At 41.1% G+C, this 18830-nt stretch overlaps 1 protein-coding gene across 2 annotated transcripts in view; it reads left to right on the plus strand.

The window, feature by feature from the left end:
* The window catches only part of NPEPPS (aminopeptidase puromycin sensitive), a 72184-nt gene that overhangs the window by 12959 nt on the left and 40395 nt on the right, over positions 1 to 18830 (plus strand). For both annotated transcript variants that reach the window (XM_028703688.2, XM_028703689.2), the window contains exon 3: positions 17247 to 17324. In XM_028703688.2, the coding sequence (XP_028559521.2) occupies positions 17247 to 17324 (78 nt within the window). The remainder of the gene's footprint in view (positions 1 to 17246; positions 17325 to 18830) is intronic.

Below are 18830 nucleotides of genomic sequence, written 5' to 3' on the forward strand. Positions count from 1 at the left end.
AGCATAAGAACGTAAGAGCCCTGTTGGGTCAGGCCAAAGGCCCATCTAATCCAGCACTATTTTCACAGTGGCTAACCAGAGCCTATGGGTAGCTCATACGCACAGTAGCTCTCCTGCTTGTAATGCCCAAAAAGTAGTGGTCAGAGAAGCATTGCCTCTTAACACTGAAAGTACTACATAGCCATCATGACAAAGTGATGAGCTTATCATGCATGGTTATGTCCTCTTTTAAGTTATCCAGGTTGGTTGCTACATCTTACTGCAGTGGATTCCATAATTTTGGTCTGCCTCACAGTAAGGGATTGGAGTAGACAATCAATTCGTCTCTCTCAGTCAGCCAGTCCTATGCCATTTATATATAACTTCAACATACAAAAGGTGATATGGGGGGTAGAAGAGGATTCCTGGTGACCTTTCCATCTGCTGAAACCTCCTTTTCTCTCCCCATTGAGAATTTTATCGAAATTGAACAGGGACGGGTGGGCAGATTCCTGCCTGTTTAAATCTTTATTAGTACAATTGAGCTGACAGGAACACATCTGGGTTTTTGGATTCTCTGCAAAGCTCAAAGCACATGATATCTGGTGAGAGCACATGGATGGGGACCAGAAAGCTCAGTTCAGCAGGGATTTTGCATGTGCGCCAAAAGTATGTTCCTTATGCAGCCGATGGGGAGTGGGGATTTTACCACCTTTCATCCCTTGGGGATGAGAGAAGAATCTGGCCCACCAGCTGAATTCAATTTTCCCATCACCTGTACACAGAAGCAGGTATATTAACCATGAGGGACGAGGTTGACTGTTGGATGGAATGCATCAGACAGATAATTTTTTAAAAATATATTATTTATTGCTACTATTACTTGTGAATGTATATGCCACTTTTTGCAAGATTTACACAAAAGTAGCATAGTTTTAAAAGCAGTAATGGCACTTTAAAATAGTGGGAGTCATGGGATTGCATGCTCCTTCCCTCCTCAAGTACAATTTCTCTTCCCAGCCTTAAATTAGGGTTACCTTTTAACCAAGAGCTGAGACCAGGATTTGAGGTTTTTCCCATGGTTGAGAGAACCTCATTAGCATCATCTGTGATTACTATTAGTGCTGATGTAACATGGAACCACAATTAAGACTGGCTGTGCAGAGGAATTCTTGTTTGAAGCAAGGGGCCAGAAAGATCTAGTAAGCTATCCTGCAATCCCCTCATAATCTCATAATGGTGGTTTAAATATTGGGATTGTTACATCTGTACTGGAACTATATGCCTTATCTTTCCACAGTTAGCTGACCAGAAACTTTGCCATTATAGAACTTCCTGTTCTGGCTTTCTCAGTGTTGTCATGCTCCGGTTCTGAAGGCCTTGCCTTTCAGAGTTTTTAATGGCATGCCAAGCCATATCTGTATTAAAAGCTTTTGCGAAATTCAAAGCATAATTTATCTTTCTTGTGGTTGTGCTGTAAAATAGAGGGTGACTGAAATGTTTAATTTCTAATATATATTTCTGAAGGATTAAGGCAATTTATAAATAAAGATTGCTAAGAAAGATATTCTAAAAACTGCTGATATGTAGTAGAAGTCTTTGCTACTTGCCTAAAAGTGAGCAGTGATTAGGTCAAGTATAACTCAGGGAGTTATTCCAAACCTGGTGCCACAATCAAAAAAGGCCTCCTCTCTCACACGCTTCTTCTGCACAAGTGAAGGTGGAGAGGTTTCTGAGAAGATCGGTGGAAGTTCTTGGAGAGTCAGTTCTTAAAATATTTTGGACCCAAGATGTTCAGAACTTGAGCCTCAAAACAAATTTGTAAATAGTGCAGCTAGCTAAGAAGTAGTTTAATATGATCTGATCTTCCATACTGTATTTGGTCAGTACCCTGTAAGTCTCATTCTAAACTAGTCTATCTTCAAGGGTATTTCCATGTAAAGCATGCTATAGTAGTTAACAAGGAGGTGACCAGAGTATGAATAACTGAGGAGAGGTTTGGTTTCTCAAGGAAATGGATGAAGCTCCTCTTTCCTGCCTCCACATGGAAATGCAAGGGTGCATTTGGGCCTAGGAATATTCCCAGCATGCAAGCCTGCAGCTTCAGAAGGGAGTGCAACCCTATGAAGAGCAGGTTGTATGCATACTTGCACTATCATCAGAATTGTTCAGCCTCTGACTTGGCTGAGACCCAGATCAGTCATAAGGAAGCCTGTCTCAGTGGCTAGTTGGATCCAGTCAGTAGAATTGATGTCTGTGGCTTCTTAGGGTGTGGTGATCATGGTATTCTTCATAAGTTAAATCCTTTCAGGTTAATGGAGTTCCCTCCTGTGTGGCCCTTTGCTTTACTCCCAGAATTAACATCGCACATCACAGCTTAGTGGAAAACATTTGGTATTGAAACAGTGTAGGCAGTAGGTGATCTATCAGGCATTGGCAACGAGAACAGACATTTCTTACATTTCCTTATCAATTTGATTAATTGGTTAGATCTGCTTTTTGCTATTCTATATGCCATAAAGTTTTCATTTTGATCCACAAAATGGAATTTGATCCACAAAAGTAGGTTTCCCCTATGACGCACCGGAAGAGAAGATCCACACAGTTTGATTTTGGATTGCCTATGCGGCAAAATGTTTTGCTTTTCTATTAATACTCTTTTTTGTCTTTGTGATGAGAGCTCACTTGGAGCTCTGAGAGTATCATTTAAAAAAAAATGCATTTGCTTCTCTGTTGTGGCTTGAGGAGAATACAGTTGATTGGTAAGGGCACGCAGGGTGAAATGGATTATTCTTCTTTGGGGATCTTGAATTAGATTATCTTTCCAGCTCTGTGATGGTATGTGCCAGTGAATAGAATACTGGACCTGAGAGATGAGGTTTCAAACCCTTGCTCTGTAATGGACTTACTGGGTGAGCTTGGGCAGGACTTAAAAAATATCAGATGTCTAAAATGTTGTTCCTAACCTGCGGAAACATTTCATGCTCCTTGTTCTCTATCGGGCTAGTTTTCTGTCTATAGAATGGTGAGAATAACTCCCTTCAGAATGGCTCTAAGGATAAAGCAATTGAGTTTTAACACACAGGAATCATTAAATCTGTAGCTTCAGCCTTTATTACTTCAATTTAATCTAGGTTGTATCTAGTGGGAATCATAAGAGGGATTTACCAGCACTACCATTAAAAAATGTGTTTTTGTGTTTGGGTAGATCCGTGGAAGACCTAAAGGAACATGATACATTGCCTTAAAAAAAAAACTGGGTTGATTTTTATCTGGTGAATGGAAGCCTTTCAGTCTTGCATGGGCAGCATTATAAAGCACACCAGCAAGTATGTACCTTTATTCTAAGGAAGCTGTGTTTAAAGGGACAAGAAGGTTCAGTGCTGCTTCTCCTTTTCCTCTCACTCAGTTCCTCCTTTCTATTTGTTTTTCTTCCTATCCTTGCATTCAGCCAGCCACATCTTCCCTTCCTTTTCCTTTTCTCCAATTTTGCATGTGTCAGCCTCCATTCTAGCCAACTCCTGCTCCCACATGTGCCTGTGTATTTTTGTATGTTGTGAGCTGCTAGCATCCATCAAACCATAAGGTGTCATCAGACATTTAGTGGTCCCTGGACAATAGTTTGAGAAGTGCTTCCTTACTTGGAGCAACATGTCTTAAGTCAAGTCTAGCACAGTTAAAGGGAATGGAGGCACCTTGCTCAAAGGTGCATTGTGGTCAGCCCCTCTGAAGTGCTCTTTGTTTTGCTGAGTCTGGAGTATCTGCTGCACCAACCTACACCTCTGCTTAAGCCAGGAGGCCCAACTGGTTGAGAGTTCCCACCTCTGTTCTGCCAGTTTTGAGGTAGCATGCATGCAGTTTTTGGTTCCTTCTGTTTGGGAGGCAGTGTTGATGTTTTCATGAACTACAACTTTCTTATATACTTAATTTGGGGTTCCAGGGATGTGGAAGCATTGATACTGTATCCTGCTTCTGCACATTCTGGGGGTATCTGGCTGTCAGCTGTCAGAAATAAGGTGATGAGGTAGACCGTTGGTTTGACACAATGCATAGGTATGTAGTTCTTAATGTGGATTTGGAGCTGGTAATTATGGAATTTAATATAAAGAGCTAATTAATATATTTTTGTTATAAAACAAAAACCAAGATTCTGAGGTATATTAAATATCCTTTATATAAATCCTTAGCCTAAGCTTGAATGTGCCTTGTATAACTTTCTGGAATGCCCAGTAAATTCCTTTTTTAAAAAAACCCAACAACAACTGTTCTACAAAATTCTATGTATCCAGTATGGGCCGGCCAATATACTCAATCCTGTAAAGTCACCCCAGGACCCTCTTTGGTGTTAAGATCAGCAGAGGGTGCCCTCTTGGTAGCTCTGCTGCATTCAGCAGCTTGGTGCCCGGGGAGAGAGTATTCTTTGTGGCAACCCCTAAGTTGTGGGACTCCCTCCCCATAGAGGTGTGTCTGGGAACTTTATTACACAGTTTTTGGTGAATGCTGAAGACACCTGAGATACATATTTGCACATTTGACACCTGAGATACATATTTTCAGCCCACCCTATATTTTGTGATTGCAGTTTTTTGTAAATAAGTTTTTTAAAGCATTTTTAATATTGTACTTTAAATTGCTGTAACCTGCCTACGGGCCTTAGTATGAAGGGCAGGTAATAAATTGAATAATAAAAATAATAACTGCATGGCTTGATTGCACTGGAAATGTATTTGTAATATGTTTATTCACATACCTTGACTTTTTTTTTGATAGGATTAAGAAATTTGATTCCATTTGGGATACTGCCAGAGCATAATGGCTTTGAAAGTGGAAGAGAATGAATCTGGCAGAGGACTTGCTGGATAAATGCTCTGTGGCACCTGTTGGAATGAGTCAGAAGCCAATGCCTTTATTTAACTTTACTATGACCAGCTTTTAAATGCCTGGCTGCTCTGCAAAATGAAATATTGTGTATGTTTGCCCCTGATGCAAATGTTGGGCCAAAGGATGACTTTAAAAGCAAAAGTTAGTGTAACTTTTGAGATACACTTAGTTTTGGTAGGTTTGGTTTTGAAAGATGAGTTTTTAAGTCCGTCATGTTCTAGGTATGATGTCTTAGGCAAGTCCTTCATACTCGTGTACACTAAGCTAACATTTTAATATAAGGATAGTAGGGTTCTGCCTCTCAAGGCGATGAACCACCTTGTAAATAAAAAGTGCTGTGTAAATGCTGAATGCAAAGAAAGTGAATCAAATAATGAGCAGATCGCTCTTTTCAGAGATCAGACAGCACACACTGTTAGTAATTAGAGAACAGTATTTTGTTTGCAGTGGGTGTTGGGTGTTCAAACAGTGCTTCTATGTTTTCCTGGCTTGAGACAAGCTGCTTCTGCACAATATGCAGTAGTTCTCAGCTTGTGGTAAGCTAATGCTGCCTGGTGGTGGGTGGAAGGGGGTATTCCATCCAGCACTAAGTTGCTAGAATATTAAACATGAAGAAAACTGCTTTTTCAGGGCAAAGTTTTGAAAAAGGCTAGAACATTCACATATTGAGGATGAGAATTAGTTACAAAAATAGATCTAAGGATGTGGAGGCCATTTCAGCCCTTTAGGACAGGGCTGACGGTTGGTATAAATTAAAAAGAATAAAATGGAACCATCTATATACAGTGGTACCTCGGGATGCGAATGGGATCCGTTCCGGAGCCCCGTTTGCATCCTGAATAAGACGCGACTGCGTGGGTCGCGTTTTGCCGCTTTTTCACATGCGCGTGACGTCATTTTGACCATCTGCACATGCGCGAGCAGCGAAAACCGGAAGTAGCGCACTCTGTTACTTCCAGGTCGCTGCAGGGCATAACCTGAAAATACTTATCCTGAAGCATATTTATCCCGAGGTATGACTGTAGTTCAGTTTGCTTATTAGTGGCTGACTTGGCATCTTTAACTTCGTTTTCTGAAGTCTTGGGACCCTTTGCTACATTCTCTTTTAAGATACTGGGACTTCATACATCTAAGCATGCATTCTAGAGCCGTCGTGCTCCAAAATGGCAACTAGACATTTCAACTGCAACCTTGGTTAAGGAGCCATTTGGCACCTAGCTTATATATCTGAGTTTCTAACACTATTCTTATCACTAAGCTTACATCAGACCCTCTCTGTTCCAGGAATAACTACGTAGAAATAAATATGTTTAAAGTGTCTGGATTTGCATGTTTTTGCTTCATTTATTCAACATAATATCCAGCTTCCTGAGAGTTTGTTCTGTGATCTTGCCCCATAGTTGCCAAACCAGAGATCAAAAGAGGGGTGTGAAGCTAAAAGTGTCTGTGAAAGGGGAACACTGTAAGGGAAATCTAAAGGATTGAGAATTGGAGCTTCATCACTTTTGCAAAGTTTGCCTCTAGCAAAATTAGTTGATTAACGACCTGAGAGAAGTTTTGGTTTTTTCCTCAGAACCTGGAATTTTTGTTGAGGGCTAGTTAGGGATAATGTTATTACTCTCAGACATTTTTTTTTTTTTTTAAAAAGCACAGTTCCTGTCTGAACTGGTGGGGATTTCAGGATTTCTTTCCCTGTTGCTGGGTAAAGAAGCCTCACAAACGTCTTTCAACCACCAACATGATTTCTGATGTTATAGAAAGCATTTAGATGATTGAGCTGTTCTTCCCAGCTTGGGGGAAGGGGAGGGTTAAGAGTTTTTGAAAATTTGTGGTGACATTCCAATGATTCTTAAATGGAGCCCATATAAAAATTGTAATATTCACGCTTGCCCAGAGAGAATTAATTATAGCACTTAGCAGAAGCTTTTAGTAGTTGTGGACTTGCCAAATCCCAGGGTAATATCTTAGAACACATTGCAAAAGCAAATGGTGTCCTGCAAAAGATCAACTCATCCTCCCTTTCCCTTATTATTATTCTCTCCCCAGAACTGTGGTCTATTATTAACTTGTGTGTAAATTACCATTCCCCTCCCCAGGGCAGGAAAAGTCACTGGCAAATAAAATCTTGATGCTAGTGCCTTGAGAGTTTGAAGCAGAGTTGTAGTGCTACTGATAGGATAGTGGTCAGTCAGTTTGGGTCAAAGCTTTGTTGCAAAGAGCCAAGCCAGTGCACTTATTCACTACATTGCTATTGCACTTGCTATTACTCACATTCTTAATAGGTGGCCAAGGTTTAATGATTCAGATCATTGTTGATGTCTTTGTTGAAGATTGGGGAGGAAGGGAGACGAGGAAATATGGGGCTGAGGACAATTTTTTGCATTTATAGCCATTTTCTCCATTTTTTAAGACTACTATTAAAAAGTTGTCCAAGGCTAAAAGGCTCGTTTAGCCAGCTGGGGGCACCAAGTGAGCAGTGGGCCAAGTGGAAGAAGATTTGTGGCCTGCATTTGTCTGTTTCCTTCTATTGCTGCTTTTAATGGGTCAGTGGTTGTTCATTGGATTTTAATTAGTTGTGCATATGGGGTTCCTTATCTGGATGCATGTGTGTTCTTGTTGCCAGGAGTGAGTAATTGTATCCTATGGATAGGAAAAGGTGATGTGTTTGTGAGGCAACTTTTCAAAACAGTAACCCAAAACCAAGTCAGACACATGGTTTGTTTTAAGATGGAGTTAGCTTGTTTTCTCCTTCTCTGAAGGGTAGGCCCTGAACCAATGGATTCAAGTTACTAGAAAAGAGATTCTGACGACACATCAGGAAGAATTTTCTGACAGTAAGAGCTGATCAACAGTGGAACTGTCTGTCTCAGAAGTTGGTGGGTTCTCTTTCAGTGGAGGTTTTTAAGCAGAGGTTGCATGGCCATCCGTCATGGATGTTTTAGTTGAGAATCCTGCATTGAAGGAGGTTGGATCAGATGACTCTAAGGGTCTGCTTGTATGCTGCAGGCCCTCAGGACTACCTGATCAGATCTTGACTTATTGGTTTGTTAACCAACGTTGCTAGAGTTCTCCAGTTGGGATGTAATGGAGAACTCCTGATTAATGCAGGCCAGGATTTTTTCAGAGAAGCAGGCACACAGTGAAGGGAGGAATGCACAATTGTAGCCAAACCTCAAATACAGTGAATGTTTCAGTCCTATAAAAGGGAAGGAAGCATCCCAGTATAATCTATTTCCTTCCCAGTATGTGCAATTCTGGCTTCAACACTTGCCTTTGTCCTTCCTTTGGAACATAATTGTGAACAACCTTTGGCCAGGGTCCAAGCTTTTTTTATATTGCAGGACTATAATTTGGAATCATTAATTAATTGACATATCCATCTGGCCACTCTGTAATTTCAGAAATTGCTTTGTAGATGCAGTTATTTTAATCTGTACTACAAGCTCTTTGCAGACAAATTGTGAATATGCATAGTACTCTGTTGGTTGAAGGCTTATAGTCTTTCATGGTTCGTCATAGCACTTTTATTTGGTTATATAGCCATAGATCATAATAAGTGAAATCTCAGAGCAGTATTCTAAAACAGAAAGGTGCCCAAAAATGACATGTGCAGTATATTTCATGTAATGACACTGTATTCAGAATCAACTAAGACTAAATGTGCGAGTAATTGCCATGTTTCATCAGAAAACCACATTTGAATTGTGTTTTTATATTAAATAACTCTCAGTACGAAAAACTGCAGTTGATTTCTACTTCAGTTTTTGTGCCCTGCTCCCCTGCAAGGATGGGGGGGGACCCCATGTGTCTATTTGCCTGGATTCCTAAAATTTTTGTGCTTGTATCTATGGATTCAGAATAGTTTTCAGTCCTAATCAGGGATAACTCTTGATGCTGGCTGCAAAGAATTTGGCACATTTCTAGAAGTCATTTGTTGAAGTGATAAGTTTAACTATGTGATAGGAATACTTTCCCATGTAATCTTTACTGCTGCCTTGGATGCTCAGGCTTGTTGTCAGGCTTTTGTGGCTTCGAAATAGTAAGTCAGTTGTCTTCAGTTCACTTGAAAGAAGTACCGTATTTTTTGCTCTATAAGACTCACTTTTTCCCTCCTAAAAAGTAAGGGGAAATGTGTGTGCGTCTTATGGAGCGAATGCAGGCTATGCAGCTATCCCAGAAGCCAGAGCAGCAAGAGGGATTGCTGCTTTCACTGCACAGCGATCCCTCTTGCTGTTCTGGCTTCTGAGATTCAGAATATTTTTTTTCTTGTTTTCCTCCTCCAAAAGCTAGGTGCGTCTTGTGGTCTGGTGCGTCTTATAGAGCGAAAAATACGGTAATTTCAAAGTGATACAGCCATATGTAATCTGAATGAAGTTAGTAGGAAATGTAAACTAGTGTCAATAGTGAATTGTTCCAGTCTTCATACTTTCTTGATTTAGTCTTCAGTCTTAAGCATATTTTTTGTTGAAGTTGAAAGGATTTACTTCCAGGTAAGCACAATTAGTATTGGCCTAGCAAATTACATCTTGGAATATAAATTATTTTTCCTTTTTTGGTTCTAATGCAAAGGTTCTTACTGTGCTTCACAGTCAAGTTATTTTTCTTATGACTTCCAGGTGCTGTTTAGTTAATGTTTCATAAAATGCAGTGTCCTTCTTCATTGCCTGTAATAGCTTGCAATTCCTCTTTATAAAGATGAGTTTAGATTGAGTTGTTTTTGTTGTATTATTTCTTCCCTCAGTCACAGTGGCTTCTTTTCTTTCTTCTGTTACCCTAATCCTCCCTCCTTTTCTCCTCCTCATTCCATTTCACTTCTTGAAAGTTTGATACTGCAATCTCAGTAAGATGAGAATACCAAGAGAGTGGGGAAATATTTGAAAACTCTAAGTGACAGCATCAATTTTTATACAAACTGCTGCCTGAAATTTTCCCAGCTCAGAGTATCAAAGTAGAGGCAAAAAAAGAAAAAAAAGACTGTTTTCCGTTGAAGGAAGGATGTTGCTTAGTCAGGACCCACTAGTGGGTCATAGCCTGATCCAAGTTGGGTCGCAACAGGAGCACAACCACCATGCAAAAGATTAAGATAATAAAAAAATAAGAAATGGGTCTCCAAATGCCTGTTTGAGTTAAAAGTGGTTCCAAGGTCTGAAAAGCTTGAGGATAACATGTAAGTGCCACATGTCTCAGAATAAAAGTCCTAGTTCAAGCAAGTGAACATATTACAGGCAACTCCCAATTTATGTGTGTTCTATTTGTGTGCAACTGTGCACATGCATGGTGCTGGGTACCTGGAAGTGGTACTCATAAATGGGGAGCACCTGGTCAACCAAGCCCCGCTCTTCCTCCAGCTCGTGTGAGTACTATATCCCCTAGTCTGTTATGGGTGTGGCCCTTAACAGTTAGTTTCCAAGTATTTTGCAGCTTCAGTGAACATGGAAAACCCTTATCACAGTATGATAAACTGAAATATTTTTTGTTAGTTGAATACCTCTGTTTTCTGATTATGTGACTGAATTGCTAAACAATTAAGGGATAGTACGATACCAAGTCAGCACTATGTAGAATGTTCAGCATTGTGAAACAACCACTACAGAAGCAACATAAGCTTTCAGCGAGTATTCCTTTGGGTTGCATGCTTCTCCATCCTGATCAAAGGCTGCCTGTCAGGAGGATTTAATGGCACTTCTGGTTGGGATAAGTGCACTTTCCAGACCCTGAAATATTCAAGGCAGATGTTCAGCCCCTCCCTTTAGTTTGCTGAGAACACTGTTGCACCATCCTGTTGCAGCAGGCTTTCTTTCCATATGGAATCTAAAGATAGCAGGGATCAAATTTCACTGAGTTTTTGCCCAGTGATGATTCAAACTGTTTAAACTTCACATTTCCAGTTTGTAGTTTCGTCCTTCAGAATGCTAAATTCTTAACTGCTGCCACACTCCAATGCTGCTTAATTGCTCTTACTTAATTGCTGCTGCTTCCACTTCCTATAAAATGATGCCACCTCTGAAAACACCATGGTCTGATATACTGGTTTGTTCTGTAACCATAGGTTAAAGCAAACTAAAGTTCCCTAGGTTCATTTATGTGTGTTTAGAATTGCTTAGTTATAAAGCTAAAATGGAAGTTTTTTTATTTTCTCCCCAGTGCATGTGTGTGTGCGCATATGTGCATAAGTCTGAAAGTCGAACAGGCTCATTTCTGACATAATGCCAAACCATAGCTTAACGTTATGCTTTTAAAGTTTATCCTATTGAGTGTAAAGGGGCTAAATCCGTCTGTTTTTGGGGGGTGAAGTTTGCTGCCTCCTGCTCACAATTAGTTTCAGGCAATGGAAGAGAGAGGTTGGACTTACATGTTATTTTCAATGGAAGGATTGACATTTGTTTACTTTGCTTTCACCCTATTCTGAGGCAACTCTTGTCAGCCATGGGTTAAGCACATGCTTCTCAGTGAGGAGAGATACAGGCATAAGGCCCATCAAGCCTTTCTGACTATCCTCACAGATCTACTTCATTTGAACCTAGGTTTCCTACAGCCAAGCCTGATGTTCCAATCAATCCACAGTCAACACTACTTTCCTTTTTGGCATCTGTTCCCAGCTATTCTGCTTTCCTTTAGAAAATGTTCTCTGCTGTATCACAAACAAGCATGACATCTGAGATTGGTGGGCTGGAGCCATTGAGAATGACATGCTCTCAAGGAAATTGAATACAGTGGTACCTCGGGTTAAGAACTTAATTTGTTCTGGAGGTCCATTCTTAACAAGAGTTCTTTGGGGAGAATGGAAAGGGAGCACACAAAAACCACAAAGCAGACTTTGCTCTGGGTAAGCATAGGAAGCTACAAAGTCCAGGTTTTAGAGTATTTTGGCTTTTTAGCTCAATATTGTTTGCTTGTGATTGGCACAGATCGCAGGCAGAGGACTTTCATGTCACCTGATTCTTTTAACTGAAGATGCTACGGTTTTGACCAGGTACCACCTGGATGCTCAGCCAATGTGCTATTACACTTTTTTCTAGACACTTTTGGCAAAGAACAGTATTATATCTAATAGGTTTCTTTTTTTAGCACAGAATAGTTTGCAGACGGTTGTAAAAGCTTTTTTTTTAATAATGGTTTAGGATTATTCATGTTCCATGTATTACCTTGCAAGTCAAGATATTTTAACTTTTCACCATGGGAACACAGTTTCCTTGATTGCAACTGTCTATATCCAGTCAAATCCAATGCAATCGCTAGCATACACCCCTATAGCAAAGTCCAAATTAATTTGACTATCCACTTGTACCATAGATAATGCATGTGAAAAATCTGTGTAAATTTTTTTAAAAAGGCGACTATGGGGTGCGGCGCTCATCTCGCTTCAGGCCAAGCGAGCTGGCGTTTGTCCACAGATAGCTTTCTGGGTCATGTGGCCAGCATGACTAAACCACTTCTGGTGCAACGGGACACCGTGAAGTGCTGTTTAGCTTCCTAACGCAACATTACCTATTTATCTACTTGCACTGGTATGCTTTCCAACTGCTAAGTTGGCAGAAGCTGGGACAGAGCAACAGGAGCTCACCCCACTGTGTGCATTTGAACCGCCAACCCTCCGATTCGCAAGCCCAAAAGGCTCAGTGGTTTAGACCACATCACCACCCGCTCCCTAAAAATCTGTGTAGGTGCTTTGCAAGGATGGGCGTAAGCAATGTCAGACATGGGCTGCTTTCCTTTCCTAATCCAGTGTTAGCCATTTCTGACGACTCAGTTGACCTCAAAAACATTTGAGACACACAGATTACATTTCTAGGTTACCAGAGAGGAGAGATCCATACCAAGATAGTACAAAGGCAGTTATTTAGCAAGATGGCATCTTCCTGGGTTCTGTACAACAATGGGGATGTGTATGTAAAAGACTTTAATTCCTTCATATGCATTTCTGTGGTCCAAGTGGTTAATTAAATCTGTTTTGCCATTGCTACAGGGCTATATGTGATGGATAGGTGCAAGATACGACTATACAATGCTGCTGATGAATAGTGTCTCATTGTGGTGTGCCCATGTGTTACTAAATAGCCGGATGCAAGCAACAGGTTTTTCACACCCAGTATAGGAGATACATGTTCAGAAGCAAGTTTCTACGCACAGGTTGCATCTGCTAATCTGTTTTTGTTTTAACTCCTTTACAACTTTGTTAATAAAGTAATTCCCACATACTCTTTTAAAAATGCTGTACACACTTTCCCATTTGGATATTAGATAGAAAAAGAGAAGGTGGAATGAGTACATTTTGATGCTAAGTGTTTCCAAAATTGCCTGTAATATATATATGGGACCAAATTATTTCTAGGTCTGTTAAGAAAGGAACAAGAAATGCTTCATCTCATACCTACCTAGAAATCATGCCCTCTAACTTAAGGAATATTTCTGTATGGATCCTCAATGCTGAAGGGGCAGAGTAGAATTCTTCATAGTAAAACAAATAAATTCTATATGCATGTAGGGATGTTCAATGAAGAGGAAAAGGCTCTATCCACGCATCATCAAAGACCCTCTTCAATATTCCTTTACTTGTTCCAGAACTCAGCCTGATCCTTCAGCTAAACTTTGTGGAACCCCTGTTACTTGTTCATGCTAATAAATAGCTGAATGCATTTTGCAGAAAAGAAAAAAGTCTGCAGTTGGTCCTGATTGTGCAGATGTTGAAACAAGAACCCCATTTCCCCTAATGCCAACCCTGAACTAAAATTCAGGTTGCTGTCCTGGGAATAATTTTTATTAAACAGAAAGAGGCTACTGAGTAGACATGTATACCATGGTACTGTAGGTGAATGCAGTGAATTGTTAACAAGTACCTGAGCCACTTCTAAGCCTCTTTACAAAATTTTCACATTTTGTGTTTGCCATTCAGAAATAGCGTTCTTTAACTCACACTTACTGTGTAGTACAGAGGTCCCAAACTGGTATGTGAACTTCATTTAGGTTCTCTATGAAATAAATTTCTGTTAGGGTGCAATAACAATTCATATCCCATCTAGCACAGTGTGTTACATTTGCTACAACAGGCAGAAAAAGTTAGTGGTCTGCCAAGACTCTCAACAGTTTTCAAGTGGTTTTTGAGTGGGGAAAAGTTGGGTAACCACTGGCGCAGTATTTTGTTTACTGGAGACAATATGCTTCTGATTGCCAGTTGCTGAAAACTGCAAGTTGGGAGAGTGCTGTAACGCTCCTGCTTTTAGACTATGTTAGACTTTCTATAGGCATCTGGTTTGCTACTGTGAGAACAGGATGCTGAACTTAGATGGAACTTTGATCTTCAGCAGGGGTGTGAGTGGGGCTCTCTCTCTCTCTCTCTCTCTCTCTCTCTCTCTGTGTGTGTGTGTGTGTGTGTGTGAGAGAGAGAGAGAGAGAGAGACACTATCCTAAAACCAGCACTTGAGGCTTGGATCTTAAGCCTTTCTATAAATTGTCAGCTGAGCAATGTCATGTTACAGTAGTTGTTAGGGACTGTGGGTAGCCAGTAGCTTTGTGCTGCTGCTGCTGCTGCTGCTGTTGTTGCTGAGAGAGAGAGAGAGATCCCTACATGCCTCATGTGTCCTCTCACTGTGTTTAACAAAATACAATTGGTACATATTAAAATATGGTTATTCTGCCTGTATTGAATAGTTTATGTGCGCACATAAGTGCCCTTCTGCACATTACATACATATTTACATAATTAAATATACGAGAAGCAAAAGTAAGGATACTAGTTTACTGTGACTGCAAAGCCAGAATTCTATGAAATACCCAATTAAACCATGTAAATGTTTGATTCCCTAAAATTCACATAGGTTTTTGGATGCATACCCTATTTGGTAGTACAGTGGACGCACGTGTTGCGAACGTGATCCGTGTGGGAGTGTTTACTAAACAATTTAGTGTTTCTGCACATGCACGAGTGTCGAATCCTGGAAGTAACTCATTCCGGTACAGTGGTGCCTCACAAGACAAAATTAATTCGTTCCGCAAGTTTTTTCTTCTTGCGAGTTTTTCGTCTTGCGAAGCACGGTTTCCCATAGGAATGCATTGAAAATCAATCAATGCGTTCCTATGGAAACCGCCTTCAGACCAGGTCCGGGGACAGTCTGTCCCCCGACCTCTTCTGAAGGCTGGGGGGTTGGACAAGGGCTTTTCTTCCCACCCCCAGCATTTTAAAAAACCCTGGGACAGCGGAGGACTTCTCCGCTGTCCGGGGTGATTTTAAAATGCTGGCGGGCGGCAGCGAAGCATTCGCTGCCGCCCACCAGCATTTTAAAAAACCCCGGGACAGCGGAGACTTCTCCGCTGTCCCGGGGCGATCTTAAAATGCTGGCGGGCGGCAGCGAAGCCTTTGCTGCCGCCCGCCAGCATTTTAAAATCGCCCCGGGACAGTGGAGGACTTCTCCGCTGTCCCGGGGCGATTTAAAAGCCCCCGGGAAGGCAGGCAGGGGGGAGCAAAGACTTTTGCCCCCCGCCGGCCTTCAGAAGAGGTCCTGGACCTCTTCTGAAGGCCGGCGGGGGGCGAAAGTCTTTGCTCCCCCCCGCCTGCCTTCAAAAGCCGTCCGGGATAGCGGAGAAACGAAGGCTGGCGGCGGGAGGAGGTCTCTCCGCCCTGCCGCCAGCCTTCGGAGGAGGTCCGAGGACAGTGGGGAAGATGCGCTGCGCTTCCCCGCTGTCCCGGAGATTTCCCTATGGGCTTTCGTCTTGCGAAGGAAGCCCATAGGGAAATTCGTTTTGCGAAGCGCCTCCAAAATGGAAAACCCTTTCGTCTAGCGGGTTTTCCGTCTTGCGAGGTGTTAGTCTTGCGGGGCACCACTGTACTTCCGGGTTCGGCATGGTGCGCAACCCAAAAACGCGCAACCTGAAGTGTCTGTAACTCGAGATATGACTGTAATTATATCTGAGGCAATACCACTCACATTGGATTAAGTATGTTTTGAAAATGGCTAAATAGGTTGATGGTCATTTCACAGATTGCTGAGGGGGTTGGGACTCAGAACAGGGTCAGAACAGGGTCTGTGGAGTAAGAATTGTTTGAAGAAACTGCCTTCCATGGCTACTGGAACTCTACTGCACTCCATTGCAAAGCTTTAAGCAGCTATTGCCATAATTTTTAAAAATCTGTTTTTCACAACCATGAGTTTTAGTAGCATTTAAAAAAAGGGGGGGGGGTTCTTAGAATTACAGATGCAAGAGAAGTCTCATAGTTCATATTCTTGTAGCCATGTACTAAACCAAGCATCTTTTGCATTGTAATTGCAGAGCAGTTAGAATGCACTGGTGGGGCTTGGGGAGCAATAGTGGAAGGTGATTAAAAAGGGGAAAGAGAGGAGTTTCAGAGTGAATGTCCTCCCGTGTGGACCAGCTACAAGATATGGTGTGACTTGTTGAGCAGTCAGTGCAAAAACTCCATATTGCAGGTTTTTCCTCGGATTATAAGGGCTAAAGCAGGGGTCTGTAACCTGTAGAATTTTGAAAGGGTACTTGTGGGCATTGCCACAAAATGACTGCCATAGGAAGGCATAGAGAGGCATAAAATGGCTGCCATAAAATAGTTAATTACAAAATGTTGGGAGGTTCCAAACAAGGCTCCTCCCCTGCCCCAAACCTAGTGAAGCATGTGGGCCACACAAAGGGGACTGCATTCTATATCAGAAAGTTGTCAGCAGAGAATAGCACACACATACAATCCCTCCGCCACCTGAATGTGGAGTTAGCCTGAAGGAAAGCAAGTGGGATACACAGTTTGATAACTTAAGAATGGCTTTTTCTCTGATGGGACAGTGAGAAGAAATAGGGGCTGGGGAGGAAATAGCAGAAAGTGATAGAATGTTTCTTTCCAAAGCATAGTTCCTCCCAAATTCAGAAATAGGCTTCCAAGGAGTGTTGCCATTTATGAGGAGCTTCATGCTGAGGGAAAGAAATGAATGCAATTCAGAACCAACACAAAAACTGAAAGGAGAGAAACATGTTGATCCTGGACTCAGCTATGCAGCTGCAAATTAAGCAGTTATGTGTATTGTAAAATGCAGTATACAAATTAACAATAGATGATGGCAGTGAGCTATGGCAAATTCAATATATTTTTCAAAACCTTTAAAAAAAAAGCATTTTCACAGTGTTTTTTACATGTGTGTAGATTCTACCCAGGTCCTAAAAGGGAATGGGGTTTTTTTTATTCCTGCATTCTCCAAAATACAATTGATTGTGCAAAAGTAGCGGTGAGATTAATATTGAAGACCACAAAAAGGGTTTTAAAAATATATTAAGAAAAAAGAGGACAGGAATTTAGCTCTTTCTTCCAAAATCCAAGTGTCCTCATATCATATGAATGGTCATTGCTATTCACAACTTTTAAGAGCACTTTCTTTTCCTTTTTTCAGAAATCCACGCAACAGGATTCAACTACCAAAACGAAGATGAGAAAGTGACTCTCTCTTTTCCCAGCACACTTCAAAAAGGTAAAAGGTTTCTCTACAAATGTTGGTTTAGAAGCTAGATGGCTCAGTAGAGGGCCAAAACATTTTGCACCTCATCCCCAGGGTAGGATTTTCTTCTGTTGGAATATGCTTTTGAAAACTCATCCTTCCCTGTATTTCTCAATATGTTGGTAACTGAACCAAATAGAACCCAGTTTCTTAAAGCTCAAGAAACTTTCCAAAAACCTTTAAAGCACTAGTAACTGGAAACTGCCTCATATTTAGTTGACTTGACTTTTCATATGAATTTGAATGGGATTGAAGTACAGTTAATCTAGTCTGGATCCAGTTTAGTAACTGTCCCTCTGTAGGAGTTTATGTGCACTATTCGTCATGCTGTGCCAATTCATTACAAAGTAGAAGTAGATTAAATTCATGTTGAGTGACTCTTCTGACCAGGTTTGGGCTTTGTATAGTAATGTGATATGCTAGTCTTCATGCATATCATGCCTGTCTTTGTAATAATGTTGGCTTCACGCCACCCACACTTTTGATTGTAGCCACATATATACATCTGTATGTCAGCTGAAGGATAACACTTTGTACAACTGGCAAAGTGGGCTCTGGCCCACAGATGCTGTGTCACAATACATTTTAAACCGTGTGTGCTACCAGATTCTGGCGTGTTTCCTGCTGTTTGCTAACACTCCAGTCCCTCTGGGAATGCTAATACTACTCCAGCCATCATAGATGCTACTACACAGAAGCTACTACACAGAATAAGAAAGGAACCGAAATTAAAATAAAGTATGTCAACAAGCACAGAATATGTCAACAAGCACCGAAATTCAATACTGAGCCAAATGAAGAGGGATTTTGTCACAACTTTTGCAAACATTTGCTCATGATGGCAGAAGTGGAGTGTTGAGAAACTGAGAGCTATTAAAAACTCTCACCTAAAACAAAGAATAAACATCGTTTTCAGTTACCCATAAAGAAACTTTGCTTCTGAAAACCAATGAAATACTATGCATAGTATATATTGCTAACCCCCAAAACTATGATGACTGCAAGCCTGGTTAGAGATCTTGCAGTGTTGTGTAGCAACAGGTTACAGGTGATCAAGATTCCCCCTTGGAAACTCCCCTTTAATATGTACTGTTACCTACCCTGTTTTGTCACCATTTCATATATTCCCTTCCCCCTCTCCTACTTCATACCATTGCCTTGTGCTTATGTGAGATGATCATGGAAAAAACCTAATGTTTTCTTTGCCTCACCAAGACAGTCTGTTCTGTGGGGCAAGTTAATGTCCATTGTGGTGACTATGACACAGGTTAAGCAATAGTACACATTCTGGAGGGGATAAATCAACATGAGGGTACTGTCTTGAACAGCAGCCTTATTGCAGTCTTTTTCCTCCCCCCCCCCAGTCTTAACATATAGTTGGTCTCCAAAAAAGCTGTCATTATCACCTTGGTTTATGAAGCTGGCTTGCTTTCACTAAAGCATAATTCTTATTAACCACAGTTTAGTGCTTGGATGATA

The sequence above is a fragment of the Podarcis muralis genome, chromosome 13 (assembly GCF_964188315.1).
Source record: "Podarcis muralis chromosome 13, rPodMur119.hap1.1, whole genome shotgun sequence".
Taxonomy (NCBI): domain Eukaryota; kingdom Metazoa; phylum Chordata; class Lepidosauria; order Squamata; family Lacertidae; genus Podarcis; species Podarcis muralis.